General features: G+C 46.1%; 2 protein-coding genes across 3 annotated transcripts; both read right to left on the bottom strand.

Moving 5' to 3' along the window:
- Nucleotides 1–6581: 6581 nt before the first annotated feature.
- Nucleotides 6582–7755, bottom strand: LOC109764756 (uncharacterized). Its single transcript, XM_020323543.4, has 2 exons — nucleotides 7436–7755; nucleotides 6582–6944 (listed from the first exon to the last, which is right to left on the bottom strand). Exons 1-2 carry the CDS (start codon nucleotides 7653–7655, stop codon nucleotides 6790–6792), a joined length of 375 nt encoding a protein of 124 aa, XP_020179132.1. The 5' UTR covers nucleotides 7656–7755; the 3' UTR covers nucleotides 6582–6789.
- Nucleotides 7756–9097: 1342 nt separating this feature from the next.
- On the bottom strand, nucleotides 9098–11272 carry LOC109782776 (N-(5'-phosphoribosyl)anthranilate isomerase 1, chloroplastic). Of its 2 annotated transcripts, none has more exons than XM_020341391.4 (5): nucleotides 11014–11272; nucleotides 10795–10857; nucleotides 10273–10619; nucleotides 10022–10182; nucleotides 9098–9535 (listed from the first exon to the last, which is right to left on the bottom strand). In XM_020341391.4, the coding sequence occupies exons 2-5, from the start codon at nucleotides 10850–10852 to the stop codon at nucleotides 9274–9276; spliced, it is 828 nt and encodes a 275-aa protein (XP_020196980.1). In that variant the 5' UTR covers nucleotides 10853–10857; nucleotides 11014–11272; the 3' UTR covers nucleotides 9098–9273. The 2 variants fall into 2 exon arrangements, with proteins under 2 accessions (XP_020196980.1, XP_020196981.1); XM_020341392.4 differs by having other exon boundaries at nucleotides 10795–10854; nucleotides 11014–11261.
- Nucleotides 11273–13365: the final 2093 nt, after the last annotated feature.

Genomic DNA, 13365 nt, shown 5'->3' with positions numbered 1-13365 from the left:
GGTACAATAGTGATCCGGGAATGGATCACATGACAGCAGTCGAACTTATCCTTAGTATCTAGTGGACTAAGGAAATTTTCTCGATTATGGAGGTGGAAAAGGAGTTCGTCGTAAAGGGTTACGTCGATGCAAACTTTGACACTAATCCGGATGACTCTGAGTAGTAAACCGGATTCGTATAGTAGAGCAGTTATTTGGAATAGCTCCAAGTAGCGCGTGGTAGCTGCATCTACAAGATGACATGGATATTCATAAAGCACACACGGATCTGAAAGGTTCAGACCCGTTGACTAATAACCTCTCTCACAAGCGAGATATGAACAAACCCCATGGGTGTTGGATTCATTACAATCACATGGTGATGTGAACTAGATTATTGACTCTGGTAAACTCTTGGGTATTAATCACATGGCGATGTGAACTAGATTATTGACTCTAGTGCAAGTGGGAGACTATTAGAAATATGCCCTAGAGGCAATAATAAATTGGTTATTATTATATTTCCTTGTTCATGATAATCGTTTATTATCCATACTAAAATTGTATTGATAGGAAACTCAGATACATGTGTGGATACATAGACAACACCATGTCCCTAGTAAGCCTCTAGTTGACTAGCTCGTTGATCAATAGATGGTTACGGTTTCCTGACCATGGACATTGGATGTCATTGATAACGGGATCACATCATTAGGAGAATGATGTGATGGACAAGACCCAATCCTAAGCCTAGCACAAGATCGTGTAGTTCGTTTGCTAAGAGCTTTTCTAATGTCAAGTATCATTTCCTTAGACCATGAGATTGTGCAACTCCCGGATACCGTAGGAATGCTTTGGGTGTACCAAACGTCACAACGTAACTGGGTGGCTATAAAGGTGCACTACAGGTATCTCCGAAAGTGTCTGTTGGGTTGGCACCAATCGAGACTGGGATTTGTCACTCCGTGTAAACGGAGAGGTATCTCTGGGCCCACTCGGTAGGACATCATCATAATGTGCACAATGTGACCAAGGAGTTGATCACGGGATGATGTGTTACGGAACGAGTAAAGAGACTTGCCGGTAACGAGATTGAACAAGGTATCGGGATACCGACGATCGAATCTCGGGCAAGTACTATACCGGTAGACAAAGGGAATTGTATACGGGATTGATTGAATCCTTGACATCGTGGTTCATCCGATGAGATCATCGTGGAACATGTGGGAGCCAACATGGGTATCCAGATCCCGCTGTTGGTTATTGGCCGGAGAGTTGTCTCGGTCATGTCTGCATGGTTCCCGAACCCGTAGGGTCTACACACTTAAGGTTCGATGACGCTAGGGTTATAAAGGAAGTATGTACGTGGTTACCGAATGTTGTTCGGAGTCCCGGACGTCACGAGGAGTTCCAGAATGGTCCGGAGGTAAATATTGATATATAGGAAGTGAGGATTTGGCCACCGGAAGTGTTCCGGGCATCACCGGTAATGTACCGGGACCACCGGAAGGGTTCGGGGGTCCACCGGGAGGGGCCACCAGCCCCAGAGACCTACGTGGGCCAATAGTGGGAAGGGACCAGCCCCTAGGTGGGCTGGGGCGCCTCCCACCAAGGCTCAAGGCGCCCTCAAGAGGAGAGGGGGCAAACCCTAGGAGCAGATGGGCCCTAAGGCCCACCCTAGGTGCGCCCCCCCTCTCTCCCCCTTGGCCGCCACCCAGATGGGATCTGGGGGCTGCCGCCACCCCTAGGGAGGGAACCCTAGGTGGGGGCGCAGCCCCTCCTCTTCCCCTATATATACTTGAGGTATGGGGGCTGCCCAACACATGATTTGCTCTCCCTCTTGGCGCAGCCCTACCTCTCTCCCTCCTCGTCTCTCGTAGTGCTTGGCGAAGCCCTGCTGGAGTACCGCGCTCCTCCACCACCACCACGCCGTCGTGCTGCTGCTGGACGGAGTCTTCCCCAACCTCTCCCTCTCTCCTTGCTGGATCAAGGCGTGGGAGACGTCACCGGGCTGCACGTGTGTTGAACGCGGAGGCGCCGTGGTTCGGCGCTTAGATCGGAATCAACTGCGATCTGAATCGCTACGAGTACGACTCCTTCATCCGCGTTCTTGCAACGCTTCCGCTTAGCGATCTACAATGGTATGTAGATGCACTCCCCTTCCCCTCGGTGCTAGATTACTCCATAGATTGAGCTTGGTGATGCGTAGAAAATTTTGAATTTCTGCTACGTTCCCCAACATGGTTCTGTGACGTCTTGGTCTGGTCGTTGAACACAAACGAAGTACGCGAAGTTGCAACTATGGCGAACTTTTGATCTAAACAAAACCCAAAGTCTAAACGATGCCCTAGGGGCTGTATATATGGAGGAAGGGGGGGATTTCGTGACCCTTGGAGGAGGGGTCCGAAACCCACCCTAACTCTTGTTTCCCCACACATACGGACTCTAAAAACAGCCTATATTGAAGTATTTTGAAATTACATGGGCCTGGCCCAAAAATAAGGTGATGCAGCACCTAGAATAGCCTTTGGACGAAAATTATGAAGTGGCATCTTGTATATTTCGTCCAAGGCTTCATGCACTCATTATGGTGGCTTCAAAGTCCTGAAATCATCACTTGAAACTCTGTTCTTGTCTCCCTTGCGCATGCCATCCACTCCATGCTTGTTCTTGCTCCAATGTTCATCATTCTCCAAGCTAGGCCCTTCATTTGTAAGCAAAACAAATGTATCCAATTTAGGCAGCATCATATTCTCATGAACATTAGAATCATCACCAAGAAACGAAAGTACCTGGTAATTTAATTGGCGTGCGTGAGCTCTAGTAATCGGTCCAGTATGTATAGTAGCAGGGGTTGTGGGTGTAACAATGGTATTGATGTCCTCATCAGTATGTATAGTAATGGGGATTTTTTTGTGTTAGCTGCCACAAGTTCTGAAGCATGTCATTGCTTTGTTTATTGATATAAATAAAGCTCTCCCTTATCCTAAAAAAAGGAGGATCTTTTTTTAGGAAGATGCGAAGTGGAAAGCACCAGGGTTATATACTACATGTACCAATAAGTAACTCAGTCTCCCCTCTGGGTGGTGCGAGGAGGTGGGCTGGCTCAGTACTACTGGCTCGAGGTATTTTTCCCTGTGTTTCTCTTATTGGTTTTCACTATTTGCATCGGTTTTCTTTGAGGGTTTTTCCTTTTTGTTTTTCCATTTCCCCTTTTCGTTTTTTTGGTTTCCTTATTTTTTCCTTCAGTTTTCACCTGTATTTGGTTTTCTTCCGGGTTTTTTCCAACACATGTCTATTTTTTCATACATATTGTACATTTTTTATACATCAAAAACATTTTTATACATGTTTAAGATTTTTCAAATACATGATTAAATTTTTCTTTCAAATATATGTTTTAATGTCTACTTTTTTCATACACATCGTATTTCTCATATACATCTAAAATATTTTTCAAATACATGTTTTCAACATTTTTTGAATACGTGCTAACCAGATTTCAAATACACGTTCAAATATTTTTTGGAGGAAGCATTTTCTTAAACTATGCAACCCTTTTTTAAAAATTGTACATAGCATTCTTTTAGAATATTAGAATTTTTTTGAAAGGTGTGAACATTTTTACCAAATGCATCATACATTTTGTTTGGATGGTACAGTTTTTTTTGTGAATTACACGAACTTTTTTTACAATGTTTTTAAAATGTCACATGCAATCTTTCAAATTGGGTGAACACTTTTAAAATGGCACAAACACATTTTTTAAAGTACGCTAACAATGCTTTTAAACCGTGTTAAAAAATTGAACTCGATGGTTTTTGATTTATTTGAAGTAATTTTAAGTATTAGCATATGTATTTAGAATTTTTTGTTTCAAAATATGAAAATAAAATAAAAACAAAGCAAAATGAACAAGGTGCTACCTGGGCCGATCCAATAATAGCGCCGGGAGGGCGCCCTTGAGCCGAGTCCTCCTTCGGCCTTGCAACAGCGAAATCACTAATTAAGGAGTACTCGTTGGAAGGAACACTCCACTTTCCCTGGTCGCGACAAGTGGCGTACATGCAGCGCGCCACTTGTCGCAACCTGGAAGTTTTCCCTTTTTTCGTAGATCCGTTTATTCAAAACGTTTTATCTCTTAAACCGTGTGTCCAAATCTCGAACTGTTTTCACCATTGGATTCCTCGCGTCGAGATCTTGAAAACTAGATCCCATGTTGATAGGTTTTGACAAACTTTTTTTTCCACGAAAAAAACCGGACAAAAAACCGGGCGAAAAAACCGAACCGGGAGCACGGTTTTTTTCCCTTTCCGAAAGAGGCACGCCCGTGCCTCTTGCGAAATCACAACCGTACCTCTCGTGGAAGCAAAACCATGACTTTCGTGGAAGGAAAAAAACAGAAAACGCGTTTTTTTTTTGTTTCTGAGAGGCACGGCCGTGACTCTCGCGAAAGCACAACCGTGCCTCTCCCGAAAGCAAAACCGTGACTCTCGCGAAAAAAAAACAGAAAACGCGTATTTTTTCCCTTTCCGAGAGGCACGACCGTGACTTTCGCGTAAGCACAACCGTGCCTCTCGCGAAAGCAAAACCGTGACTCTCATGAAAAAAAAATAGAAAACGCGTTTTGTTTTTCCCTTTCCGAGAGGCACGGCCGTGACTCTTGCGAAAGCACAACCGTGCCTCTCGCGGGAAGCAAAACCGTGACTCTCGCGAAAGGAAAAAACAGAAAACGCGTTTTTTTTCGTTTCCGAAAGGCACGGCCGTGACTCTCGCTAAAGCACAACCGTGCCTCTCGCGGAAGAAAAACCGTGACTTTCGCGAATGGGAAAAAAAGAAAACGCGTTTTTTCGCGGAAAAAAATTTCAATTTTTTTTATCGAAAAGCTAAGAAGGACCAGGGGAAAACCAAAATGTCGAAAAAACCCGGAAAAAAACCGTTTAAAAGCCGAAAACGCGTGCGAAAAAACAAAAAAAAATCCGAAGGAAGCGTCCAGAGCGCGACACGTGGCGAATGGCTGAGAGCGCGCCAAGTGACGCTGATCGTTGCGAGGCTCCCGAAGGAGCGCTCGTTAACTAGTTGCTCCCTTGCAACAGTCAATACATAGCTGCTCTCAATGCAAAGAGACCTGAATCCTATTTGACGCCTTCTGCGCCAGTTAACGTGTACTTGGTACACGGCGCCTGCAGACCTGTGAAATCGGCCGGCCCATCTATGCTTTGTACCGGGAGAAGCTGGTCCCGGTTTTGGGAAGCATCCAGAAGCTTCAGGCTTTCGGAAGCTTTAAACATTTGTGGATTATGAAGTAGGAAATTTTATTTTTTGGCCAGACGGAAGTAAGGACGTTTCATATGAGGATGGTTGTTAATGATAGATTTTCTAAGGAATCTTGGAATCTAGTCCATGTATATGGTGCAACCAGTCAAGAGGCAGGCAAAAAGCTAAGAACACTAGAAGAAGGTGATCGCTCAGCTAAAGACCTAGTTCAACTAGAACAACAGTAGGGAAAGCGGGAGAGGCCACACTCCGTAGCTTTGGTCGTCGCACTCTTAATCCGCTGAAAGTAAATGATGAAATTAGACAAGCTGAAAATGCAAATAAAAGACGGGCATTTTTTTTTTTTTACTTGAGGCGGCAGAGACTTGGAGATCCCTACTACCGTTAGAGATTAAGGAGAAAACAAGTGTTGGGTAGGCTTGAACTGAATTTCGAGTCCTTAGTAAAGTTGATGCCATGCAATGGACAAACAACTCTGGCACAAGGATAACAAGATAAGAGGACACATGCCAGGATTGTTCAACTACACATGCACGGAGATAAGGTAATAAAATTATCAAACATTTGCTCATGCCATAGCTGTGGAAATAAGATAGCGGTAGATAATTAATAGTAGCAGTAGCAGGGTACAACAGCTAAGGGGAAGGACAAAGCTTGGAAACCTGATGAGAGCAACCGGTAGATTGAATGAACATGATCAACGAGGCTAGTAAGTCCCAGCCATCATGAATATCCTCTGTAATTGCTCCATGAATTCACATGATGCAAAATGATCAGTTCAGTTCGATATTTATACCTTTTTTATTTTGAAAGATGTAGTCACAGAAAACTTGGCACCATTCCTTATTCCAAGCAAACTGTTCTTGACAGACAGTATTCATTTCACTGTTTTCACATAGCCTACTACTGCTCGATCCCATTTGTCCCAATGGCATGGCATAATGGCATGTGACAAGCGGAAAGTGTTTTGCAGAGGTGCCGCTCTGATTTTTCATGCCATCGGTGACTCCCATGCTCCTGTTATCATCCAACCTGTCATGCAAACTGGGATTGTCGCTGCAGACAGTTAATACTGCTGTGCAAATATGTAACTGAAAACAATGCTTGAGATGACAGCCCGGGAGATACTTCAACACAAACTTTAGTGCCACAATCGTGTCCTTTAGCGTGCCTAAGCACTAGGCGACAAAAGAACGCCTAGCCTAAATCATGGTAGGCATGCGCTAGGCAGTGGCAAAATGCACAATTAACACCCCTAGCGCCTTTTTTCCTTGCTAACGAGTATATACCTAGATAACATTCAAATTTCAAATAAAGAAAGAATGTAAGGCAATATAAACAATGTAGAGACGGTATGTACATATAGAACATTCAGTTTCCAGATAATGTAAGAAAGCTAAAGAAGAAGAAATCATGTTGGCAGATGCTGCCACTCAGACACAAGGAAAAAATACACAATCAGCGGACCACTGTTCCTGTGGGAAAAAAAAGTAGAATCACAAGAGCACAATGGACAGATAACGATCCAGGTATTTAGTCATCGTATGAAGAGTGAGGAGCAGCAGTACAACCAACATCAAATGGATCCTCTGACCCACAACAATGCCAGTACTGGAGCACTTTGCCTGCACCCGGAGTATCCATGGTCCCACCAGAATGGACACTTTCAAATTTTCTCTTTGTTTCCCCTGGAGTGGCAGAAATGAACCATTTAGTTCTATGTAGGTCTCGAGGACAAAACAACTCAACTTGTATGCCTCTCCAATCGAAATGGTAAAAGGGTGCTCATGACAACTTCGGCGATAATCACAATCCACAAGTCATAAAGTTTTCTAAGCAAAATGCTAGTATCTCAAGACGATAGAAGGCCAGCTAAAGCTACAAGAATCGAACAAAACAAGATCGACATTGTGTGCAAAATGAGGCCCAACTTAACCCTTATGCTAGCAGTTCTAACAAAAGAACAAGTACTGCTAGATAAATTTGAAAACTCTTCGCGAAAGATGTCACATTTAGTCCGGATCATATGGACGGCTACTGATTACTCGCGAATCATGGTTTCGAACTCACTGGGCAGTACAATTCATTTACAAAGACAGGGCTATCTGGTGTAGATGAATCCTCACCAACTACTGTGTCTGAAGATAAGCAGATAGCTATGGGAGAGACGATTTCTCACCTCCAAAGTGGGCCGTGTGGTAGCGGCATGATGAAGGGTGATTCGCAGCCGGGTCGTACTGCTTCTTGCAATTCTTGCAGGTGCGGAGCACGGGGCCGCTGACGCCTCCTACGGCGACCGACACCGACGGCCGGAAGTGGCGGCGGGGGTTGATCCGGGAGGTGGGGAAGGGCCGGCTGGGCGCACGAAGCAGCGGCACACGCGCGAGTGGCGCGGCCATGGGCGGCGCCGGCGCAGCGACCCGGGCTCTGGGGAGGGACGGTGGAGGCGGAGATAGAGGAAAGACCTGGAAAGTGATGGCCCGGACGCCGACTGAATTTGTTTTTCTGTTTTGTACAGTGTGTTAAGCTCCATGGAGCTCGGTTTTGAAAAATTCGAATTTCATCAAATTTCATACTTTCTACGTTTCAAAAAATTCTAAAAAAAATACAGATATACATGGAGGCATAACACACATGTGTGTAAATTTTCAGGGCAAAATACATTGAAACTAGGGCTGTGCAAAAAAGACAAATCTGGGTCTTTTTAACACATGATACTATTCATGCTCTCAGACCATGAATTTGTTTTTTTACATGTCACATTTCAGCGTTTTTCATCCTGAAATTTTACACACAACACATAACATCCTTGTTTACTTTCACAATTTTTTTCGGTTTTTTTTAATCAAAAGGTTTGATTTTGAATATTCTTTTTTAAAAAAAAGGCCTCCATGGAGGCCGAGAGCCAAACGTCTGTTCTCGTGTTACAAACTAGTACTACTCGCCTGAGTCCCCTCCGTTCCAAAATACTTTCTGTTTTAGTTATAATCTGTGGAGTGCTCATTTTTTATATTTTGAGACAAAGTACTCTTCCGTTCATAAATATAAACGTTTTAGATATTACAACATAAATTACATACGGACTGAAATAAATGAAGAAATATACTAAAACGTGTCTACAATACCTGGTTCAAAAAAAGTTATGATATCTTATATTTGTGAAAGGAGGGAGTAAATAATAGGCAATATTGATGAAAAATTGCTTCCCCGGCGTGCTGCTCTGATCTAGGGCACTAAAACCAACCGTGTTTACGGCCCTTGACCCCTCTGCACCACAAAATGAAAGGGGGAGGTCTTGATGGCCCAAGGTTGAAACGAATAGGTTAGGACATCTCACTACCTTTGTTATCAAGTGTCATAAAATGTCCGTAAATGTATATACCGATGTGTTTGGACCTTTTTTGCCATCCAACACAGTACTGCATACGTCCGCGGATGAGTTTTGTGCGCCTGAGTTCCTGCAAACCGGCCACAAAGTAGGGAAAGGTTTGGGGGAGTCCAGACCTCCGCCAAGGACTCCGACAACCTGTACCCACTCAAATCCCCTCTCCCGGACTAATCATCCACGCTAGATCGTTTTTTGCGTCAAACATAATGCCCAAACTTTAACATGCCCATCTTAACAATGAAAGCTGTGAGATGCCCCTTGGGTGATCATCGTGCCCCCTGCTGCTACTCACAAGACCACAACCGCCCCACTCTGCCTCTACTATCAGTGGCAATGAGAATGATGAACCCATCGTTACCCCTTCCCCTCAACGTTCCGTTCCGTCCAGTCATCCCCTCAGGTGGTACATGTGTTCAGGCGACAATGCCGCTGCAAGCAAAATGCATGGCGACGAACAGGAAAAGACTTACATTTAGACCATCTTACTATCTTAACAGGTAAAATGGCAGAAACTGGTCTAATGCTACCATTAGACAAGCATAGTTGGAACTCCGCTTCAAAGTTGTTTATTTACTGCTATCATTCAGGACAGCTTATTTGCAAATGTCTTCACAAACTGAAGCAAGAAGCTACAATAAGCCTGGGGCGTCTAAATAGAGACCTCGTCGGGAACTTAAGGATTGCACGCTTCTCATGAAGGACGATATCCTCTTCGGGTCCTTGCTTATACCGTCAGGAGAGCATATTCCACTGCTAACATCCACACCATTTGGTTTTAGAGCGGAAGCAGCTTGGCAAACATTGTCCGCATGAAGGCCTCCTGCTAGCAGCCAGCCGTTCTTGCTTTTCACCGATGGCATTCGAAAATTGTCCCAGTTGAATCCTTTGCCGCTGCAAGCAAATACGGAACGATTTAATCAGACCTATAGATTCCACATCAGTATATGTTTTTGGTTCCAGGCAATAAAAATTTACATAGCGGTAACTATTCATTCCAAGTGTGAAGGAAAAAATATTTTTGAGAGTATATCGAGGAAGCATACACATGAGTGCGCATCCAACACGCGCATTAGTACTTTTTGCAGAGGCACGAGGACCTTACTTGTCACGGGTCACACGCTTTGCCATTCAACACACAACAGTGTGAAATATGTTTAAGCTTTAAAGATATCACACAATATCTGCCCTATAAACCAAATCCCCGCTACTTGAACTACTAAAACACAAGAGAAATTATCGTAAAAGAAAATATTGCCATTGTTTGGTGAGTAACTGGCATGTTAGATAAGAGCTTCACTAGTCTCCGTTGTTAACTAGTACAACAACAAACATCAGGATACCAGAGAGTACGACAACCCAATGAGCAACATTATGTACCTTCCACCCTCTGCACTGTCCACCAAAAACCAGTCAATGTCGTATTCTTCACTGGGGGGGGAATTGATAAGTTTTCCGTCCGCGTCAGCATTAAGAACATACACAATTCGGTTGTTCTTGGCAAGAGCAGGAACTAGTGCCCGAGAACTATCTCCATGAAGCTGTGTCAAAGCAACTGATCGGTAAAGACTAGCACAACAAGTCACCATCGTACTACCAAGTAGTAGAGAGTAGCAGCAGGGGAAATGTACCTGAATAAGTTGAAGGTTGCATGAATCGGCTACTCTTAAGATGGTCTCTTCGTCATCATCGACAAACACACCAACAGCTTCAGCCCCATATGACTTTGCTACTCTGGATATTTCCTTCGCTTCTGACCGTTGGACAGATCGTTTGGACTTGGGCCAAAGAATCATCCCGATAAGTTTAGCTCCAGCCTTTGCAGCGAATTCTGCATCTCTAGCAGATGTGATGCCACACATTTTGACTATGGGCTCGTTTCTCTCCACACCCTCGGCACTGGATGGCAATGAAATGGAAGCACTGGCTCGTTTGTTGGACGAATATTGCATTTTAATTAGCGGCAACCTTGGACGCCCTAAACAATAAAATGAATGTGAGAATTGGGCGCCGCCGATAATCCTGGTGGCGCTGCTGGAAGTTCCAATTTCTAATGCTACAACCAACAAGTGCTAAAGTTGCAGTAACCCAAAAGCACCCAACAAGGCAGGATGAATGAATGAATGAACAGCGAAGGGCCGGAAAAGGCTCACATTTGTTTGTAGGCGTAGCGACCCGCAGCGGCTGCTTCGTTGAGAACGCTGTCGCCATCGCTGCTGCACAGCACAATCAAAGGAAAGTGAAAGGTTTTGGGTCAGACAAACGGCGTGCAGCGGGCAGAACGCAGCGGCAGAAGCATTTCAACGAACAGGTGGCGTGCACCGTGGATGGCCAGAGGTTTCTGGCAGAAACAAGGGGACGAACGAACGGACCTGAGGAGGGCCAGGAGCCGCGGGCGAGCAGGAACGCTCGAGCACCTGGCTGGGCAAGCTGCAATGGCGGTGCGAACGGCTCTGGTCTGCGGTCTCTCCACGGCGTGGACGAGCGACGAAACGGGGAAAAGAGGATGAGGAAGGAAGGAACAGAGCGGCCCGGTGCAGCCGCCGCCCACCTACCGCTCTCTTGGTTGAAAACTTGAAATTGTCCAACGATCAAAAATACACTTATTACGTACTACTAGAATCACGTGGCTGAACTTGTCTCTGTTCCAAAAACATGTACAGCAGACATATCTTATCTCAACAAACACGTACAATTATCCAGTGTGGGCTAGCCTATTTCTTTTCTTAGAAGAAAAGGGAGGCACCTCCCCGGTTTCATTACTCGAATGAAATCCCAAAGTCGTGCCATACGTCAGCTCACTAAGAGGAGCAGTTTAGCGGGGAAACGAAAATGAAAAGAGTGCAACGACGCCATTACAATAAAACGCTACAGACTTATGAATGTCCATCAGCATAAGAACCTAGGCACAGATCAACTCCTGGGAGGCCTTGCGAGTCTTCAGCGGAGGGTGAAAGTGCAATCATGCCCGTACCTCATGTTTTGATGTTGATGACAATATACATATAAGGGACTAACTATGTTTGTCAAGTAAATCTCAGGTGTTAGTTTTCGGTTCATCAAAGGTGTGTGGATCATGAGCATACGAAGTGGTTTTACTCAAGGATGAAGTATTAAAATGATTTTATATTTTGTTTTTTTGAGTATAGGATCCCACACTATTAAGAGGAGATCGATAGGGTTAGTAAAAGACTTGCTCTTGCCAAAAAAAACTCCTACCCAAAGCTCATTTGATCTATCACTACTCTCTGGCTCATTCTGCCCTTGGGAGTGGCGGATGTCCAGGCTTCGGGCCGGATGTCCGGGTTGCTCCCTGGATATCCGGCTCATGCCCCGGATATCCGGCTTTAACCCTCTTCATGTCCAGAAGGTTTCTGGTTCCACGCCGGATGTCCGGGTTTTCGTCGGATGTCTGGGCCCTCCATGCCGCGCCGGATGTCCGGGCCCTATCCCGGATGTCCGGCCTCTGCTACCTGTGGAACAACTGAGGTTCTGTAACCTTCACTACTGGAATCAGCTAATTTGCCATCTGCCAGCTCTTTGTCGTCTGCTAGCTGACGACAAAGAAGCTCTTTGCCATCAGCTACCCAAAAGCAGACGGCAAAGAAATGGCAGACGGCAAAGAAGCTCTTTGCCATCTGTGAGCTCTTTGCCGTCCGCCAGCAGACGGCAAAGAATCTTTGCCGTCCGCTGGCAGACGGCAAAGAGAGAGGTGGCCCTCACCCCCCGCCCGTTTGGAAAAAACTTAACGGCCCAGCAGACGGCAAAGAGGCAAAAGGGCGGACGACAAAGAGAGGCGGACGACAAAGAGGACACTACCTAACGGCCCGTACCCCCCCCCCCCCGCCCGTTACTCTGTTCTCTCCTCGCCGACGCGCCCCGCCACCACTTCCCACCCCACCGCCGCCGCCGCCCGCCGCGCGCCGCCGCCCCCACCACTCGCCGCCGCCCGGTCGCCCCACCGGCCCCCCGCCCCGTCGCCACTGCCGCCCGGCGCCGTCGCCCCACCACCCGTCGCCCCCGCCGCCCCGCCGCCCCCGCCGCCCCGGGGCCCCGCCGCCCCACCGCCCCGTCGCCCCCCGCCGCCCCGGCCCCCCGCCGCCCCGGCGCCCCGCCGCCCCGCGCCCCACCTCCCCGGGCCCGGCCCCCCGCCGCCCCAGGCCGCCCCCGCGCCCCGGCCACCTCCTCCACCGGCCACCTCCTCCACCGCCCCGCCCCCCTCCTCCACCGGCCACCTCCTCCACCGGCCCTGCCCCAGGTGAGCCCCCCTCCTTTTTTCTGTTTTTTTCCTTTTTAGTTTTAGTTTTAGTTTAGATTTAGATTTAGTTTTAGTTTTAGGTTTAGTTTTAGTTTAGTTTTAGGTTTAGATTTAGTTTTTTTTTCCTTTTTTTCTGTTTTATTAGTTTTAGGTTTATGTTTAGTTTAGATTTAGTTTTAGTTTTAGGTTTAGTTTTAGGTTTAGTTTAGTTTGAGGAAAGAAGAAGAAGAAGAGAAAAAGAGGAGAGGAGGAGAAGAAGAAGAGGAAAAAGGAAAGGAAGAAGAAGAAGAGGAGGAGAAGAAAAAAGAAGAAGAGGAAGAAGAAGAAGAAAAAAGAGGAGAGGAGGAGAAGAAGAAGATGAAAAAGGAAAGGAGGAAGAAGAAGAAGAAGAAGGAAAAAAAGGAAGAAAAGGAAGAATAGGAAGAAGAAGAAAAGGAAAAAAGAGGAAAAAAACCCGACCCGACAC

This window comes from Aegilops tauschii, chromosome 7 (assembly GCF_002575655.3).
Source record: "Aegilops tauschii subsp. strangulata cultivar AL8/78 chromosome 7, Aet v6.0, whole genome shotgun sequence".
Lineage (NCBI taxonomy): Eukaryota > Viridiplantae > Streptophyta > Magnoliopsida > Poales > Poaceae > Aegilops > Aegilops tauschii.
This window is presented reverse-complemented; position numbering and strand designations above follow the sequence as displayed.

What these genes read in the sequence shown, in the direction of transcription:
- LOC109764756 (XM_020323543.4), bottom strand. Translation starts at nt 7,655, where the DNA reads ATGGCCGCGCCACTCGCGCGTGTGCCGCTGCTTCGTGCGCCCAGCCGG. An exon ending in CCACACGGCCCACTTTGGAG is followed by an intron (nt 6,945 to 7,435) that starts GTGAGAAATCGT and finishes CTGCCACTCCAG; the next exon opens with GGGAAACAAAGAGAAAATTT.
- LOC109782776 (XM_020341391.4), bottom strand. Translation starts at nt 10,852, where the DNA reads ATGGCGACAGCGTTCTCAACGAAGCAGCCGCTGCGGGTCGCTACGCCT. An exon ending in CGCTACGCCTACAAACAAAT is followed by an intron (nt 10,620 to 10,794) that starts GTGAGCCTTTTC and finishes TTTATTGTTTAG; the next exon opens with GGCGTCCAAGGTTGCCGCTA. An exon ending in GCAACCTTCAACTTATTCAG is followed by an intron (nt 10,183 to 10,272) that starts GTACATTTCCCC and finishes GCTTTGACACAG; the next exon opens with CTTCATGGAGATAGTTCTCG.